The sequence below is a fragment of the Carcharodon carcharias genome, chromosome 10 (assembly GCF_017639515.1).
Source record: "Carcharodon carcharias isolate sCarCar2 chromosome 10, sCarCar2.pri, whole genome shotgun sequence".
NCBI lineage: Eukaryota > Metazoa > Chordata > Chondrichthyes > Lamniformes > Lamnidae > Carcharodon > Carcharodon carcharias.
Genome location: NC_054476.1, coordinates 143,833,771 through 143,851,331, shown reverse-complemented (window position 1 = coordinate 143,851,331; position 17,561 = coordinate 143,833,771). Strand labels below are relative to the sequence as shown.

The window sequence follows — 17,561 nt, the reverse complement described above, 5'->3', positions numbered from 1 at the left end:
CTCAGTACTGACCCTCGGACAGTGCCGCACTCCCTCAGTACTGACCCTCGGACAGTGCCGCACTCCCTCAGTACTGACCCTCGGACAGTGCCGCACTCCCTCAGTACTGACCCTCGGACAGTGCCGCACTCCCTCAGTACTGACCCTCGGACAGTGCCGCACTCCCTCAGTACTGACCCTCGGACAGTGCCGCACTCCCTCAGTACTGACCCTCGGACAGTGCCGCACTCCCTCAGTACTGACCCTCGGACAGTGCCGCACTCCCTCAGTACTGACCCTCGGACAGTGCCGCACTCCCTCAGTACTGACCCTCGGACAGTGCCGCACTCCATCAGTACTGACCCTCGGACAGTGCCGCACTCCCTCAGTACTGACCCTCGGACAGTGCCGCACTCCCTCAGTACTGACCCTCGGACGGTGCCGCACTCCCTCAGTACTGACCCTCGGACAGTGCCGCACTCCCTCAGTACTGACCCTCGGACGGTGCCGCACTCCCTCAGTACTGACCCTCGGACGGTGCCGCACTCCCTCAGTACTGACCCTCGGACGGTGCCGCACTCCCTCAGTACTGACCCTCGGACGGTGCCGCACTCCCTCAGTACTGACCCTCGGACGGTGCCGCACTCCCTCAGTACTGACCCTCGGACGGTGCCACACTCCCTCAGTACTGACCCTCGGACGGTGCCGCACTCCCTCAGTACTGACCCTCGGACGGTGCCGCACTCCCTCAGTACTGACCCTCGGACGGTGCCGCACTCCCTCAGTACTGACCCTCGGACGGTGCCGCACTCCCTCAGTACTGACCCTCGGACAGTGCCGCACTCCCTCAGTACTGACCCTCGGACAGTGCCGCACTCCCTCGGCACCGCAGTGCATACATCATCCTGGATTACTGGTTTGAGTCGTTCACGTGTGGCTTGAATCCACTGCCTTGTGACTCAGAGGTAAGGGAGAGTCCTACTTATTGAAGGACAACTGGTATCATGGAGGAAGAGATTCTTGTGGGTGAGTGTGGACTACACTATGTATTTTGTGAAGTCATTCTGATATCAGCCTGTTAGACATGAAATATTAAGTCTGTTCTTTCTCTTTTGAAGCTGCCTGACCTGCTCAGCATTTCCAGCATTTTCTTTTTTACTTTCAAATCTGCAGTATCTGCAATATTTTGCTTTTTAAGACCTAATCCTCTGTTGTATATTTCCTACCAGGTGATGGCAGTGATAGACCAGTCCCTCTGATTGTCAGTGGTTGCCAAATGAGAGCCAAGTGGCCCATGTTGTGCACTGGTGCTCTCTATGGGTAGCAGTGTGATATTACCTGATAAACTCTTATTGTTTGCACTGTGTTGCATGAGGGTCTTATGCTGGCTAGACAGTAGTAGCTGGCTGTGGTTTGCACAGAACTGTGGAATACCGCAGTGACTCCAGTCAGCTGCACAACTTAGGGAACTCTCCAAGGGTTTGCAACGACTGTAGAATGAGAATTGCATGACACCCACAATCCACAGACTGGAAATGGCAGCATGAAAGAACAGTTAGAAGCAGGTACTCTTCCTCCTGCCCAAGCTCCAAGTCGCTCAGGCAGACATGAAACAATCATAGAAACTTACAGAAGAACATAAGGAATAGGAGCAGTAGCTGGCCCTTCAGCCCCTGAGCCTGTTCCATGAGGCCATTCAAGCTGTCTCTTTGAAAGAGCTACCCAGTTAGTCCCACTTCAGTTGAATGCTGAGACTGGAGTAGCTGGAACTGTTCTCAGAGCTGAGAAGGTTAAGAGATTTGATCATGAATGACTTTGATAGAGTAAATATTTTCTTGTAGTAGCTGGCTGGGTAATCAGAGGACACAAATTTAAGGTATTCACAAAAGAACCAGACAGAAAATGAGATTCTTTTTTAATCAGCGAGTTGTTGTGATCTGGAACATGCAGCCTGAGAGCAGGTTCAATAGGAACTTTCGAAAAGGGAATTAGATAAATATTTGAAGGTAATAAGTACAGGGCTGTGGGTAAAGAAGAGGAAAGCAGATAGATCTACCAAGCAGATAGTATCTGCATGATGGGCAGCTCTTGACCTCCGTCGATGATCATATGTTCCGGACAGGATTTGTGGGGCTTCCCTTCCAGTCTTTAATTGGGATGTTTGTGTGTAAGGTGTGTGTATTTCCTTAATCTTAGTGAATTTTCCTAATTTAAAATACATTCCAGAGCAGGTTTTTTTAGTGATTTTAAAAATAAAGGTTATTTATTATCTCTCAGTTGCCCCAAATATTGAAAACTCACTGCCTCAATCACTTGTCTCACTCACACTATCATGCACACAAAAATTAGATAGAAATGCAGTTAAAACTGTCATTGTAAAAATGGAATTTATAACTGTCTCTACATTGATGCAGGCCTGATGTCATCTTGGTTAAGTTGATACTGTAGTTGGAGTGAAGGTGTTTTTTAGAAACAAAGGTTTCTGATGAAGCTGTGAAGCCTCTTGTACACAAATAGCTAGGAGATTGGTTCTGAGATGGAGTGGAAGCTGGAACAAGTACAACACTTTGGCTGCATTAGCAAAGTTTCAGCTACGATGGTTCAGCTGTTTCTGCCCTGGATTTGCTCTGTTCAGGGTATTTTAAACAGCAGTGTCTGAAAGTTAGTTTCAATCACATGACTGCGTGGGGCCCAGGCCACATTGGCTACTGTCAACTGACACTGTATCATTCACTCTTATCCCTGCCTCAACTTGAGCTCAATTATTTTTCATTGTTTAAGGATGAACCAGCGTTTGAGGGGTATGGGATCTTTAGACTGTTGGTCTCCGGGTGCCATATTGAATGATGAAATGTTTAAACTTCACAGGCGGCTGTCAAGTTCCCTTATTCAGATCCATGTTTAACTCAGTGTTGGTCACAGAGTTGAATACTGTCCACGGTCACATGCTAAGTTGCAGCCACCTCAACAGGTTCTGTGGCCACTTTCGCAAAGAATGAGATTACATACCGTAATATCCAATATCCTCATGCTTGTACTGAGCATGGCACAAATCATTCTTTGATTCTGGAGGTGGTGTGTGTGAGTCTAGAATAATGCAGCCAGCGTCCAGCCTAACCATCTCCCTTTCGTCACTCCAGGATTACAAAGCAGAGGAAGATCCCGCAGTATACAAATCCATCAAGACAGGTCGTGGAAAGCTTGGCCCTAATTGGAAGGTACATACCATGTGATCACGACATATTATTAAATGTCTGTGATCGGCTCAAACGTGTACTAGTATTATTTTTGGCTTGCAAAGTTTATACATGTTCAAACATTTATAAAGGAGAGTTAGATACTGAGTAAAGCTCCCTCTATGCTATCCCCATCAAACACTCCCAGGACAGGTACAGCACGGGGTTAGATACAGAATAAAGCTCCCTCTACACTGTCCCCATCAAACACTCCCAGGGCAGGTTAAATACAAAAAGCTTCCCCACACCTCAAATCTGCCCTCTCAAGTGGCCCTAAGATGGCACTTAGTGATATCGAAGCCCCATGGATTAAGAAGGCTCACCAACCCCCTCTCAGAGCTGCTAGTGATGGGCGCTAAATCCCCATCTTGCGAGTGGAACCCAATCCAGAGACTGAAATCTTTAAAAGCTGCCCTGTAACAGGTCCCACTGCGCAGCTCACCTCTCTCCATTCTGTTGCAGAAAGAACTGGCAAAGAGAAGAGACTGGCCACACATGTGTGCTTACAAACTCGTGACCGTGAAGTTTAAATGGTGGGGCCTTCAGAGCAAAGTGGAGAGCTTCATCCAGAAGGTGAGTGGGTGAGCAGGGAGGCAGAGCACTGAGATTTGCTCTGCCTTCCTGCTCTGTGGAGATCTGATACCAGCTGTGGGGGAGAAGTAGAGCGAAGAGGTGAAGTTATACAATATCTCCAGGCAACTCAAGTGTTTCATCGATGGTGACTGATTTCACAGTGTAACAATCCGGTGAGCATCCAGATGTCATCGTGCACTCGAGCAATATTGCGCTCGGTGGGCACGCACAAAAGTCAGAAGTGCGCCCACCGACAATTAAGAGGGCAATTAAGCCCATTAACAGTGCAATTGTGTCCGATTTTTCATTGCTTGTCCAACCTTACAGTTGGCGGACAGGAGAATTGGCCTTGTATTTTTCATCAAATGTCATCCATAGGCAGGATGAAATAAAGTAAAAATAAATTTCTGCCGGCAGCATTTTTATCAGCTGTACTTTCAGGTGATTGATTATGATGCATGGACACTTTTTTCAGCTTTTAAAACCTTTCATTTCAGCTTTTTCAGGTCGCCAGCACCCTGGGGCAGCTGTCTGCCTTCAGGAAGCTTTGTCGCAGCGCTCGCCTGTGGAAAGGTCTTGCCCACCCTCTTCCTGCCCCCACCCCCGGCAGCGCTGAGCTTTTCAGTGCGTGTTTCACGCTGGCTGGCAGTTAATTGACCAACCAGCGTGAAATTGTGGTCAGGGGCCGATCGCGGTCTGCTGTCCGTTTCCTGACTGCTCCTGGGCCCACTGATCGAGTGCGCCTGCCAAAGGTAAAATCAGGCCCAGGTGAATGCAGTATTACGCATCTCTGACAGTGCAGCACCTCTTCGGTAGTGCAGCAAAGTATTAACCTAGATGATGTGCTCCAGTCCTGTATTGGCAGTGTGAGGTGGGTGGGGTGGGGGGGGTGTTGCTGCACCCACAATCTTCTGACTGTGTGTGACACCACCTGAGTGGCCAAGTAAAGGGGGGATGGGAGGTAGACTGCCAATGAGGCAGACTACAATGAGTTCATCCAAAAGTCTGCTTGAGTCCCAACTCACACCAGGTCCAGTTCAATTCATTATCCTACGCTCACTGACCCACATTGGCTCCTGGCCAAGCAATGCCTTGATTTTGAAGTTCTTAGCCTTTTTAAATCCCTCCATGGCCTTGCCTCTCCCCCTCTCTAATCTCCTCCAGCCTTACAACTCTCCGAGATCTCTGCATTCCCCCAATTCTGGCCTCTTGAGCATACCTGATTTTAATTGCTGCCCTGTTGGTGGCTGTGCCTTCAGCTGCCTGGGCCCCAAGCCCTGAATTCCCTCCCTACACCTCTCTGTCTCTCCATCTCACTTTCCTCCTTTAAGACTCTCCTTAAAATCCACCTCTTTCACCAAGCTTTTTGCCCATCTTCCCTAATATCTCCTTATGTGGCTTGGTGTCAAATTCTCTTTAACGTTCCTGTGAAGCACCTTCAGACACTTTACTATGGAAAAGGCGTGATATAAATACAAGTGTTGTTGTGGCACTAATTGGATAGCTCGTCACAAAGAGCCAGCAGAGACTATAAGTTGAATGGTCTCCTCCTGTGCTTGTATGATTTTATAGTTAGAAGATGCCATCGGGTTCCAGTCTTATTGGTGGAAGGAAGGAAATTGGAGTTAAAATGAAGCAACTATCTCCACCGGATCAGTGAAAGTGCCCAGACTCTGGAACTGTTAGCACCACTGCAGCAATATGCAATGTGTGGACTGAGCCCTGTTGTGGCCGTGTGCTTCTGCTGGGGTTAATGTCTAACTTGGAGGCAATGTGTCGACTTGAGATTAAGACATAAACTTGTCCAGTTGGCGTTTCTGGTTGTTGAGTCTTTTTGTGTCTGTTTGAGTGCAGCAAGAAAAACGCCTATTCACAGTCTTCCACCGGCAGTTGTTCTGTTGGATGGACAAGTGGATCGGACTTACTATGGACGACATTCGACGTATGGAGGAGGAGACCAAGAAGGAGCTGGATGAGGTGCGTTGAGCCTGAGCTTAGATCCATGGTGGATCCCTGGGAGCCACCGATCCCCCAGCACAGCCTATTAAAGCAGAGAGCACCAGATATTTAGGGACCCACTGACCTGAACCATGTTGAGTTGGTGGAATTTGACTGCATTTGGCATCATTTCCCTACCCACTGGACCCACTATTATCAAGGCCAAGGCGAGAGGGGACAGCCCTAGCTCGCAGCCTGAAAACAGCGACCAAGGTCAGATGTCTTACTTTCCTGGGCCTGGTGGGTTGGAATAGGGCTCCTTTTGTTGCTGTTGCTTCCAAAATCGGAACATCGGGATATGTTAATATCAGCAACCAGAGAATAAACAGAAGCAGGGGTTGAATACCCTGGGCCACCAGTCCTGTTCTACAATCCCACCCATGTTGTGGGGCAGCAGGGTTAGCCCCTTCCCTGCACAAAGGTCTCTCTCTTCCTTTCCTTCCCCACTCAGATGCCCACATCTGTTTTGTGGCCTCCTTCATCTGTGTCTTTTCCAAAAAAGGAGCTCAGGAAACTGCCAGTCCCAATAAAATGCCTGTTATTGCTGATACAGCTACAGTATGATGGGACAAATAGCCTCTCCTATGCTGTAGCAATCTGATTTTTAAAAATTCCCACTTATATTTGAAATGGCATTGTCGGGAATCTTGCCATGGTAAGAGTTTAGGACTATGTGGGGGGGGCTTGTGAGGGAGATTGCAGCTCCTGTGGTGTATATGCAGGATATGAAGGCCACCAGAAGGCAGGAGATCCCAAGAGATAAATTGCACAATCTAACTTTGTGTCCAAAATAAAATTGTTCCAAAAACCAGTCACTGACCCAATACCCTGATCACTTGGAATTTGTTTAACAGAGATTAAAGAGTCATTATGGAATACTACTTCTGGAACATTCCCCACCTCCGAGTGTGTACAGGCACGATGATTAGTGAGTGTGGCGGGCTCAAGTTATTAAGATAGTTGCCCCATTTCCCTGAAGCTCAACCAATTTCTTTTGAAGTCAAACAAGTGTAGTGCCGGAATTGTCAGCCCCTCACTGTAATGAGCTGTAACAGCCAGAGTTTCCCACATAGTGGAATCGGAAATGGCATAATCCGCCACTTAGTGTCATTATAATCGCACTGCTGTGACACCCCTACATCAAGACAGAACCATTTACCACATCTCTCATCCATTTGTTCATTCTGTACTTAGCAACTGGTCACCAGAGGCTGGGTGTGTGGGGTTTGGGCTTTAGGGGCAGTGTTGGGTGTGTGTTGGGGTTTAGGGGCAATGTTGGGTGTGTGTTGGGGTTTAGGGGCAATGTTGGGTGTGCGTTGGGGTTTATATTGATGCTCACAATGACTTTATTCCATGTCCTTCCTCCAGATGATATTGAATGGCCCAGTGAGGGGACTGACAGCTACTGATGACTAGCCCCAGTTTCCTGTTTATGATGTAAGTACCTTGTAGCCTGTTAACCTTCAGACTGCCTTGCACCTACAAGAAAGTTTGTAATTGTAAAGCATCTTTAATGTAATATAATATCGCAAGAGTATTTAGCAGTAATTCTGAAGGTATTAAAATAATAAACAACCCAGTTACACTTCATAAAGCAAGGTATAACTCTATTCAAGGGTTTTACAGCAAGGCTAGCAGTACAAAACTGGGAGTTCTCGGCAAATCATGATTGATTAGGGCTTGCAGTCTGTGGTCCTCTACGGTGCACCTTCTGGAGGAGTCTAGACAGGAATTTCTGGATTTCCATGTTATTCCACACATGTGCAGACTCCAGAAATCACTGTCAGTTTCAGTGGGATGTTGACAGTGAACACTTAGTGTCACAATCCTTAACACAACAGTCCAGGCTGGTATCAAACAACACCTGACATCGCACCACGTATGGAAATAAGAGCATGGGTGATTATTAAGGAGCATCTTAATTGTGGGGCTGGAGGAAGTTACTGAGCTGGGGAGGGACGAGGCCACAGAGGGATGTGAAAACAGATAAGAATTTTAAAATTGAGGCATTGCTGGACTAAGGGACAGTGTAGGCCAGCGAAGACAGAGAGTGATATATGAGCAGGACTTGGAGCGAGTTAGGATTTGGACAGCAGAGTTTCGGATGAGCTGAAGCTGGAAGGTGAGAGTCTGGCCAGGAGAGCTTTGGAATACTGGAGTCTGCAAGTAACTAAGGCGTGGCCGAGGGTTTCTGCAGCAGATGAACTGAGGCAAGGAAAAGTCAGGCGATGTTACGGAAGTAGGTGATCTTACTGATGGGATCAGAAACTCAGTTGAAAGTCAAATAGGAGGCCAGATGTGGCTTTGGTTCACCCTGAGACGGTGACAAAGGGAGAGGGCTGAAGTCCATGGCTAGGGAACAGAATTCAGGATGTGGCATTTCACTGTGTGGCACAGGGCAATACAACAACCCACCACACTGTAGTGACCTGCAGTATTACCATCCCAAGTCACAGAAGTCTGTGAGGCATGAATGGCCAACACTACCCAACCCCTTTCTACCCTGTCTCTCACCACTGTATGGGTTTGCACAGCTTACTGATGCTCTCACTGGTAAGAGGCTAGTGAGTGTTGATTAAATCCCGGCTAAAGGGCCAAGTTCCATACTCCAGGAATCATTAGGCATGAGGGGATCAGGAGAGATGAGATGGGGAAGCAGTATCTTGATGAGGTCAAACTTCAACCACAAATAAAACACAAGGATGAACGATGCTGATGAAAAGCTGCTCTCCATCTCTTCTCCCCCCCGCCCCCCTCCCCACAGTGAGAGACAGCACTTTGAGAAACTGTCCCCCAGTGAGAGTCAGCACCTTCAGGAACTGTCCCCCAGTGAGAGTCAGCACCTTCAGGAACTGTCCCCCAGTGAGAGTCAGCACCTTCAGGAACTGTCCCCCAGTGAGAGTCAGCACCTTCAGGAACTGTCCCCCAGTGAGAGTCGGCACCTTCAGGAACTGTCCCCCAGTGGGGGTCAGCACCTTCAGGAACTGTCCCCCAGTGAGGGTCAGCACCTTCAGGAGCTGTCCCCCAGTGAGAGTCAGCACCTTCAGGAGCTGTCCCCCAGTGAGGGTCAGCTTCTTCAGGAACTGCCCCCCCAGTGAGAGTCAGCTCCTTCAGGGACTCCCCCACCCCTCCCCCAGTGAAAGTCAGCTCCTTCAGGAGCTGTCCCCCAGTGAGAGTCAGCTCCTTCGGGAGCTGTCCCCCGATGAGAGTCAGCTCCTTCAGGAACTGTCCCCCAGTGAGAGTCAGCTCCTTCAGGAACTGTCCCCCATTGAGAGTCAGCACCTTCAGGAACTTTCCCCCAGTGATAGCTCCTTCAGGAACTAAACCCCTGTAGGAGGAAGGGGTTAAGGATAGAGAAATTGAGTGATTGACAAATTGAAGCTGATTTTGACCTGACTTTTTTTTCTCTTTTTGAAAGTCTCTTGATGTCTGCGTCCAAGGCTCCAACACCCCAGCCAGTGAGATGCCTCTGCTCAGCGAATAAACCATCCCCATCACCTCATTTATAGGATGATTTCTAACAAATCTTCAGATGTTTCTAGAAGAAATTGATTGTGAGCGGACAAAGAAATTTAAAGGACAAGGCACTAAATTTTATCCCATACAGAATATATTGCGTGTTCAGATTTGCTGTGTGCTGTTAATGATAATACTGTGTCTCTGGACCAAAACCTGGTTGAGGTTTCTAGATGATGACCAATCTGATCTATCCCAGCGAGTGGCCATGATGTGCTGTTCTCAGTTATTTCCTCATTTTCATTCCTGTATCGGTAACCTACTAACTGTTGTTAATTTATTAGTGTATCATTAAGTTATTTGGTTATCTTAAGTGCAATAAAGTGCCCCTGTGCTCCCCCCTCCGGAGTGTGCCTGCACTCCCGTGTTCTCCAGACCCACAGAAATATTACCGATGAAAGAAAGTGTAGGGGGTGGTGGATGGGAACAAGGAGTGGCAGGGCAAGAGTGGGGGAGTTAAAAGAGAGGCTATCAGAACCTGTGCTCTACCCCTTCACTCAGCAGGGAGAGGCCAGAACAGCTTTGGGCAGTGTGGGGCCAGGTCTGGTGATGTCAATATTGGGGAGAGAGCTTAAAAGTGATCCTGGGCTGTCTGTCATTGTAACCAAGGTTTTAACGCCATTCAGATCCCCCTCCTCTGTAATGATAAACAGGCGTGTCACAGGAAGTGTTTGCCTATTATTAACGGGCTTTAATCGTGCTGCTCGTATCTGGATGTGTTCAGTTACCCAGTCCCAGGGTCTTATCTCAGGGCTGAGATTCAGTAATGTGTTGCCCCCTGTAGACGATAACCCCGCCCCATCCCCCCACCCCCACTACCATCACCACCTTCCTGGTTGACTTCACCTGTGCTGTGTGTTTATTTCATGAAATCTCTGTCACATTCTCCACCTTTCTCTTCATCAAAACCTTCCACTCTCATATTGTGACCTTGTTTTGGTTGTTTTCATTTATCGAAGAAAGTGTCACTTATTTTTTTAATTGTTTCACTCATGCAATAATAAAACAAAGTCCAATAGCACCTGAATCGCCTCTCATTCTGTCTGTGTGTGAGCACGCATTTGAACAATGTGACATTAGAACAGGAAAGCACAACCCTTACTACTGATGGAATTAGTGACATGGAGCTAATTCACAGAACTGCAGTTGTGGAATAATCAGCAATGTATGCAGAGCAGTGAAATGTACAATGGTTTTTAATGTGGGGAAAGGGGAGCTGCAGTAGGAACAGGTGGAAGGCTGCTCCGCCATTCAATCAGAACATGGCTGATCTGTACCTTAGCTCCATACCCCTCTATCCTTACCATTAAAATCTGTCTCAGTCTTGAAAAACTGCAAATGAAACCCTCGCCAAAAATTTTAAGGGAGGTAGTTCCAGATTCTGCAGGTGGCTGGGTTGGAGAAGGTGTTAAGAGTGAAGTGGGTGCCTCCTGATTTCACTCCTAAAGGACCAGGTGCTCAGTTTAGGATTCTTTTCCTTCATTCTTTCATGGGATATGGTTGTCAGTGGCAAGGCTGGCATGTGTTGCCCATCCCTCATTGCCCTTGAGCTGAGTGACTTGCTCGGCCATTTCAGAGGGCATTTAAGAGTCAACCACATTACTGTGGATCTGGAGTCACATGTAGGCCAGACCAGGTAAGGATGGCAGATTTCCCTCCCTAGAGGGCATTGGTGAATCCGATGGGTTTTTAACAACAACTCATGATAGATTCATGGTCATCATTACGGAGTCTAGCTTTGCATTCCAGATATATTAACTGAACTCACCAGCTGCTAAGGTGAGATTTGAACCTATGTCCCCAGAGCATTACCCCGGGTCTCTGGATTACTAATGCAGTGACATGACCACTCCCCCGCCCCTTAGTTCCGCATTTTCCCACCGCATTTCTCCATACCTACTGTGACGAATCGTTTTAACATGTTAACACTTCTGTATTCAGGGAATGTCAGCCAAGTTTGCCTCAGATGTGGGTATCACCGGCAAAACATTTACTGCCACCTCTACCTGTCCTCAGAATCTAACCCTTTTAAGACCCGGCATCAAGACTGAATAATTCATTTACTCTCGTTCATGCACGGGCCAATGGGCAGATGGTAAATTGTGTCAGTCTGCAATTTCCTGCAGAGTAGTTTTCCTGACCAATTTTACATTTACCTGATTTCCTCAAGTCTACCAACTGCTTGTAGCCCGGGCTTGGCAACACGCCCCATCTCACCTCACAACATGCTGGGGTTGATAAGTGCTGGGTCCTGTTGATTTCCTGTAACTGCTTCGATCCCAAGGAGCCCATTTTAGAAAAAAAGCACCTTTATGAACCTCAGGATGCCTGAAACCGTTTCACAATCAGTAAGTATTTTTTCCAAGTGTACTCTCACATAGCAGCCAATTAACACGTGGCATGCGACAATGATATACCAACGAGATTTTTACTCTTTGTGATGTTGATTGAGGGATAAATATTGGATATATCACCGGGGAGAACTCCCTTGCTTTTCTCTGGCACATTGACTTTGAATCTTTTGCATCTACCTGACAGGACGGATAGGGTTTGATATCTCATCTGAAAGACAGCACCTCTGACAGTGCAGCAGTCCCTCAGTACTGGCCCTCCAATTTATCCTCAGAACTGCACCAGATGTGTGTTATCAGGATTTTGTGTTCAAGTCTCTGGAGTAAGAATTGAAACCACAATCTCCTGGTAAAGAGGTGAGAGTGCTGCTTATTGTACCACAGGTAACACACTTTGTGCTACATTTGGGGAGAGGAGGGAATGTATTCCTGTGCTCATTGTGTATCTCAATTCTGACAACTCAAGTTTTGTCAGTGGTACTGAGTCTGGCCCAGCAACAGTTCCAAACTCCAGCCCCTTTGTCACTTTGATAGTGCCAGTGCACTGATCACAATAGTTTACATTTATATTGCACCTTCAAAGTATTAAAACTTCCCAAGATGCTTCGCAGGAGCTTTGTTCATTAAAATCTGACACCAAGCCACCTGGGACATTAAGACAGGTGACAAAAAGCTTGGTCAAAGCAGTAGGTTTTAGGAGCAGCTTGACTGATGATAGGGAGATGTTTAGGGAGGGAATTTCCAGAGCTTGGGGCCCAGTCAGCTGAAGGCAGGGCCACCAATAGTGTAATGTTTGAAATCTGGGATGCTCAAGGGGCTGGAATTAGAGATGGGTAGATTTCAAAGAGATGGCAGGAGGTTAGAAATAAGGAGAAGCTGTGGTGGGATTTGAAAATGAGGATGAAAATTTTAAAATCAAGATGTTGCCAGACTGGGAGCCAATGTAGGTCAGAGAGCACAGGGGTGATGAGTGAGTAGGATTTAGGGTGAGTTAGGATATGGGTAACAAGGTTTTGGATGAGTCAAGCTAATGGAGAGTGGTAGATGAGAGGTTGGTCAGAAAAGCATTGGAATAGTCAAGTCTGGGAGCTAACAAAGGCATGGATGAGGATTTTGGCAGTAGATGAGCTGAGACAAGAATGGAGTCAGGCAATGGAAATAATAGGGAGCTGGTTATGGGGCAGATGTGGTGAGTAGCTCATTTCAGCAACAAATATGCCACCAAGGCTGTTTACAGTCTGGTTCGACTAGGGAGAGGGATGGAGCCGGTGTCTAGGGAATGGAATTTGTGGAGAAAACGGCTTTGGTCTTCCCAATACTTGGAGGAAATATCTGCTCATCCAATACTGGATGTTGGACTCGCAATGGGGGAATCAGAGTGGTGGTGGTGCAAAGTGAACAGCGAGTAACAATTCTCTCCTGTCTGCTACTATGTGAGGTTTATATTGGCTGAATACTGAACCCAATCCACTCACGATTTCAGCTGAATTATTGCTGTGTAAACAGCTCATAACAATCATTGTAAATATTTTCAAACATATCTCTTCACGTGGTTTAGTTTTATTGGACAGACTGAGGGGTTTTCATTAGAGGAGGCTGGAAGTCAGGTGACCGTATTCAGCCAATCCCCATAAGCTTTCCTGCTTTCACAACCAACAGTGGAATAAAATTCGGCAGCGGGGCCAGCGTCTTCTGACTGACCCCTTTAAGGCTCGGCGTGTCCGATCCCTTTAAGAACGGGCTCTGTCTCTGCGGTTGGTTTTGAACGGGACGGCGGCCCTGAACTAGGAAAGGGGCAGAAGGTTTGGCCGGGGCGGGGGGAGGTGGGCCCCGGACGGAGACCGAGAGCAGGGCCGGCCGAGGGGCGGATAAAGACCCATCAGGATCCACCCACAGGTAAATAAAACCCAGATCCGGCCTCCTGGCCCCGTTCTCCCAACAGTGTGTCAGTTTCCGGCTACTTTGTTGCTAATTAGTTTAAGTTTGTTTACCCTTCACACCCCCCAGCCCCCACCCATTGCCCCCAGCCCTCACCCATTGCCCCCAGCCCTCACCCATTGCCCCCAGCCCTCACCCATTGCCCCCAGCCCTCACCCATTGCCCCCAGCCCTCACCTACTGCCCCCAGCCCCCACCCATTGCCCCCAGCCCCCACCTACTGCCCCCACCCATTGCCCCCAGCCCTCACCCATTGCCCCCAGCCCCCACCTACTGCCCCCAGCCCCCACCTACTGCCCCCAGCCCCCACCTACTGCCCCCACCCATTGCCCCCAGCCCTCACCCATTGCCCCCGGCCCCCACCTACTGCCCCCACCCATTGCCCCCAGCCCTCACCCATTGCCCCCAGCCCTCAACCATTGCCCCCAGCCCCCACCTACTGCCCCCAGCCCCCACCTACTGCCCCCAGCCCTCACCCACTGCCCCCACCGATTGCCCCCAGCCCCCACCTACTGCCCCCAGCCCTCACCCATTGCCCCCAGCCCTCACCCACTGCCCTCACCCACTGCCCCCAGCCCCCACCTACTGCCCCCAGCCCCCACCTACTGCCCCCAGCCCTCACCCACTGCCCCCAGCCCTCACCCACTGCCCCCAGCCCTCACCCACTGCCCCCACCCACTGCTCCCAGCCCCCAGCCCTCACCCACTGCCCCCACCCACTGCCCCCAGCCCCCACCCACTGCCCCCAGCCCCCACCCACTGCCCCCAGCCCTCACCCACTGCCCCCACCCATTGCCCCCAGCCCCCACCCATTGCCCCCACCCACTGCCCCCCAGTCCTCACCCACTGCCCCCCAACCCCCACCCATTGCCCCCCAGCCGTCATAATAACTTGGCCCTGTCAGCATACCTCGGGGAGAGTCCAGGGCTTGTGGAATCTATCCCAGCATCTCTCACAAATATCCAACCCTCAAAACAAGCGCTGTTTCTGGAGAGACGATTATGAGCTGCGGAGAAAGGGGGCTGAGCTGCTGGACTGGGCCTCGGTGATGTGAGTGGGAACAAGTTAAAATGGACCAAGAGAAATGAGAGTAACCAGGGATCACTGAACCCCTAACACCTCCTCCCTAGTACATTAATTCTCAGGGCAATGTCTAATTGCATTTGTTACCAGCTCTTTGTGACTGTCAAATATTCCAACACTCTCCTGACCTCCTCTTGTAAACTTCAACTCACCCAACACGTTGCTGCCCGAGTCCTAACTCACATTAAAGTCCCTTCGCCCATCACCCCTGTGCTCACTGACCTACATTACTTCTGGTCTGGCACCGCCTTTTATTTCAAATTCACCTTTTTCATAGTCTTCCATGCTTTCGCCCCTATCTCCGTTGCCCCCTTCAGCCCCACAGCTCCCTCCCCCAAGATCTCTGCGCTCATCTAGTTCTGACCTCATCCACCATTGGTCCCTTCAGCTGCCCTGAAATTCCTTTCCTGAACCTGTGCATCTCTCTTCTCCATCCCACCTCCTCTCTCTCTCTCTCTCTCTCTCTCTCTCTCTCTCTCCCCCCCCACAGCTCTCCTTAAAACCAACCTCTTTAGCCAAGCTTTTGGTCACCTGTGCAAATATCTCTATGTGGCTCAGTGCCTATTTTGTATCCAGTGACTCTCCTGTGAAGTGTTTGGGATGTTATGCCATGTTAAAGTTTTTAATTGATGCAAGTAATATTGTAGAGTTTTCATGATGCATGAACACCACTTCAATGTGCATTTCTACCTGTTCTGGCTCGGACAGGTACCAGCTGTACTTCAGTGGGTGGCTCTCTTGCTCCTCATTCAGAGGATCATGGGTTCGAGCTGCACTCCGGAGATTTGGGCACAAATGCAAACTGACACACCACTGCAGCCATGGGGGAGTGCTGCACTGTCAGAGGTGCTGTCTTTCTGGTGAGACATGAAACTGAGGCTTTGTCTTCCCTATCAGACAATGTAAAAGATCCCATGGCTGCTATCTTGAAGTAAAGCAGGGGAGCTGTCCCCTGTGTCCTGGCCAATAATTATCCCTGAATCCATAGATTCTCCGGTCATTACCGCACTGCTGTTTGTAAGAGCTTGTGCACAAATTAGCAGCCATTTTTCCAACATTAAAATGACGACACCTTGAGAGAGGGGGAAAGAGATAGGGAAACTTTCTCTACACACCAAACACCCCCCTAGGACAGGCACAGCACGGAGTTAGATACAGAGTAAAGCTCCCTCTACACTGTCCCCATCAAACACTCCCAGGACAGGTACAGCACGGGGTTAGATACAGACTAAAGCTCTCTTGAGTTCAAATAATTTCAAGTCAAAATTGGGTGATTATTTGTTTCATTTGGATGTATTTATTCTCACAAAATATAGAAACTTGAGTATTTTTTATTGGAAACACAAGATTGGAAGTGGTAACTGGCAGGAAATGATGCTGCAGAATGAGCTGCAACCACATTGACTTCCCCCTTCAGTCAGTCAGACCCGATCTCAAATGTTCATTTACGGGTACCACACCTCAGGATTGCCCCTGGAGGGGGTGTGTTGCAGATTCACCAGAATGATACTGGGGCTAAAAGGGTTAAAATATGAGGACAGGTTTTAGTGACTAGGCTTTTATTACTTTGCGATTAGAAGATTAAGAAGCAATCGTATCGAGGTCGTAAAAATTAAAAGGCATTCAATAGGATACAGTGAAACCATTCCATCTTGGGGGAGAGGGGTCCAGAACAAGGGGGCAAAACTTTAAAATTCAGTATCTAAGGAGTTGCAAATGCTGAACATTGTGCAATCATCAGCGAACGTCCCCAATTCTGACCTTATGATGGAGGGAAGGTCATTGATGAAGCAGCTGAAGATGGTTGGGCTGAGGACACTACCCTGAGGAACTCCTACAGTGATGTCCTGGAACTGAGATGATTGACCTCTAACAACCACAATCATCTTCCTTTGTGCTAGGAATGACTCCAACCAGCGGAGAGTTTCCTCCCGATTCCCATTGACTCCAGTTTTGCTTGGGCTCCTTAATGCCACACTCAGTCAAATGCTGCTTTGATCCTGGTGGAACCCAAACTGGGTGTCAGTGAGCAGGTTGTTGCTAAGCCCTTCCATTACTTTACTGATGATGGAGAGTAGACTGATAGGGCAGTAATTGGCTGGATTGGATTTGTTCTGCTTTTTGTGTACAGGACATACCTGGGCAATTTTCCACATAGCTGGGTAGATGCCAGTGTTGTAGCTGTACTGGAACAGCTTGGCTAGGGACGCAGCAAGTTCTGGAGCACAAACCTTCAGTACTATTGTGGGAATATTGCCAGGGCCCATAGCCTTTGCAGTATCCAGTGCCTTCAACCGTTTCTTGATATCACATGGAGTGAATCGAATTGGCTGAAGACTGGCATCTGTGATGCTGGGGACCTCTGAAGGAAGCTGAGATGGATCATCCACTCGGCACTTCTGGCTGAAGATTGTAACAAATGCTTCAGCCTTATCTTTTACACTGTTGTGCTGGGCTCCCCATCACTTGAGGATGGGGATAGTTGTGGAGCCTCCTCCTCCAGTCAGTTGTTTAATTGTCCGCCATCATTCACAACTGGATGTGGCAGGACCACAGAGCTTAGATCTGATCCGTTGGTTGTGGGATCGCTTAGCTCTGAGTATCACTTGCTGCTTATGCTGTTTGGCATGCAAGTAGGCCTGTGTTATAGCTTCACAGGTTGACACCTCATTTTTAGGTTTACCTGGTGCTGCTCCTGGCATGCCCTCCTGCACTCTTCATTGAACCAGGGTTGATCCCCTGGCTTGATGGTAATGGTAGAGTGGGGGATATGCCAGGACATGAGGTTACAGATTGTGTTTGAGTACATTTCTGCTGCTGATGGCCCACAGCGCCTCATGGATGCCTAGTCTTGAGTTACTAGATCTGTTTAAAATCTATCCCATTTAG

General features: G+C 48.7%; 2 protein-coding genes across 3 annotated transcripts in view; both read left to right on the top strand.

Annotated features, from left to right (window-relative positions):
- pitpnaa (phosphatidylinositol transfer protein, alpha a) overlaps positions 1 to 10,320 on the top strand; it is a 66,454-nt gene extending 56,134 nt beyond the window's left edge. The window contains exons 8-12 of the mRNA XM_041197983.1: positions 3,120 to 3,197; positions 3,678 to 3,788; positions 5,643 to 5,765; positions 7,155 to 7,223; positions 9,205 to 10,320. Coding sequence (XP_041053917.1) covers positions 3,120 to 3,197; positions 3,678 to 3,788; positions 5,643 to 5,765; positions 7,155 to 7,202 — 360 coding nt within the window. The 3' untranslated portion in view covers positions 7,203 to 7,223; positions 9,205 to 10,320. The remainder of the gene's footprint in view (positions 1 to 3,119; positions 3,198 to 3,677; positions 3,789 to 5,642; positions 5,766 to 7,154; positions 7,224 to 9,204) is intronic.
- A 2,997-nt stretch (positions 10,321 to 13,317) lies between these two features.
- The window catches only part of inpp5ka (inositol polyphosphate-5-phosphatase Ka), a 39,699-nt gene continuing 35,455 nt past the window's right edge, over positions 13,318 to 17,561 (top strand). Inside the window, exon 1 of one of the 2 annotated variants that reach the window (XM_041198043.1) lies at positions 13,318 to 13,549. The gene's annotated coding sequence lies outside the window, so the exon portion shown is untranslated. The remainder of the gene's footprint in view (positions 13,550 to 17,561) is intronic. The other variant, XM_041198044.1, reaches the window with a different exon arrangement.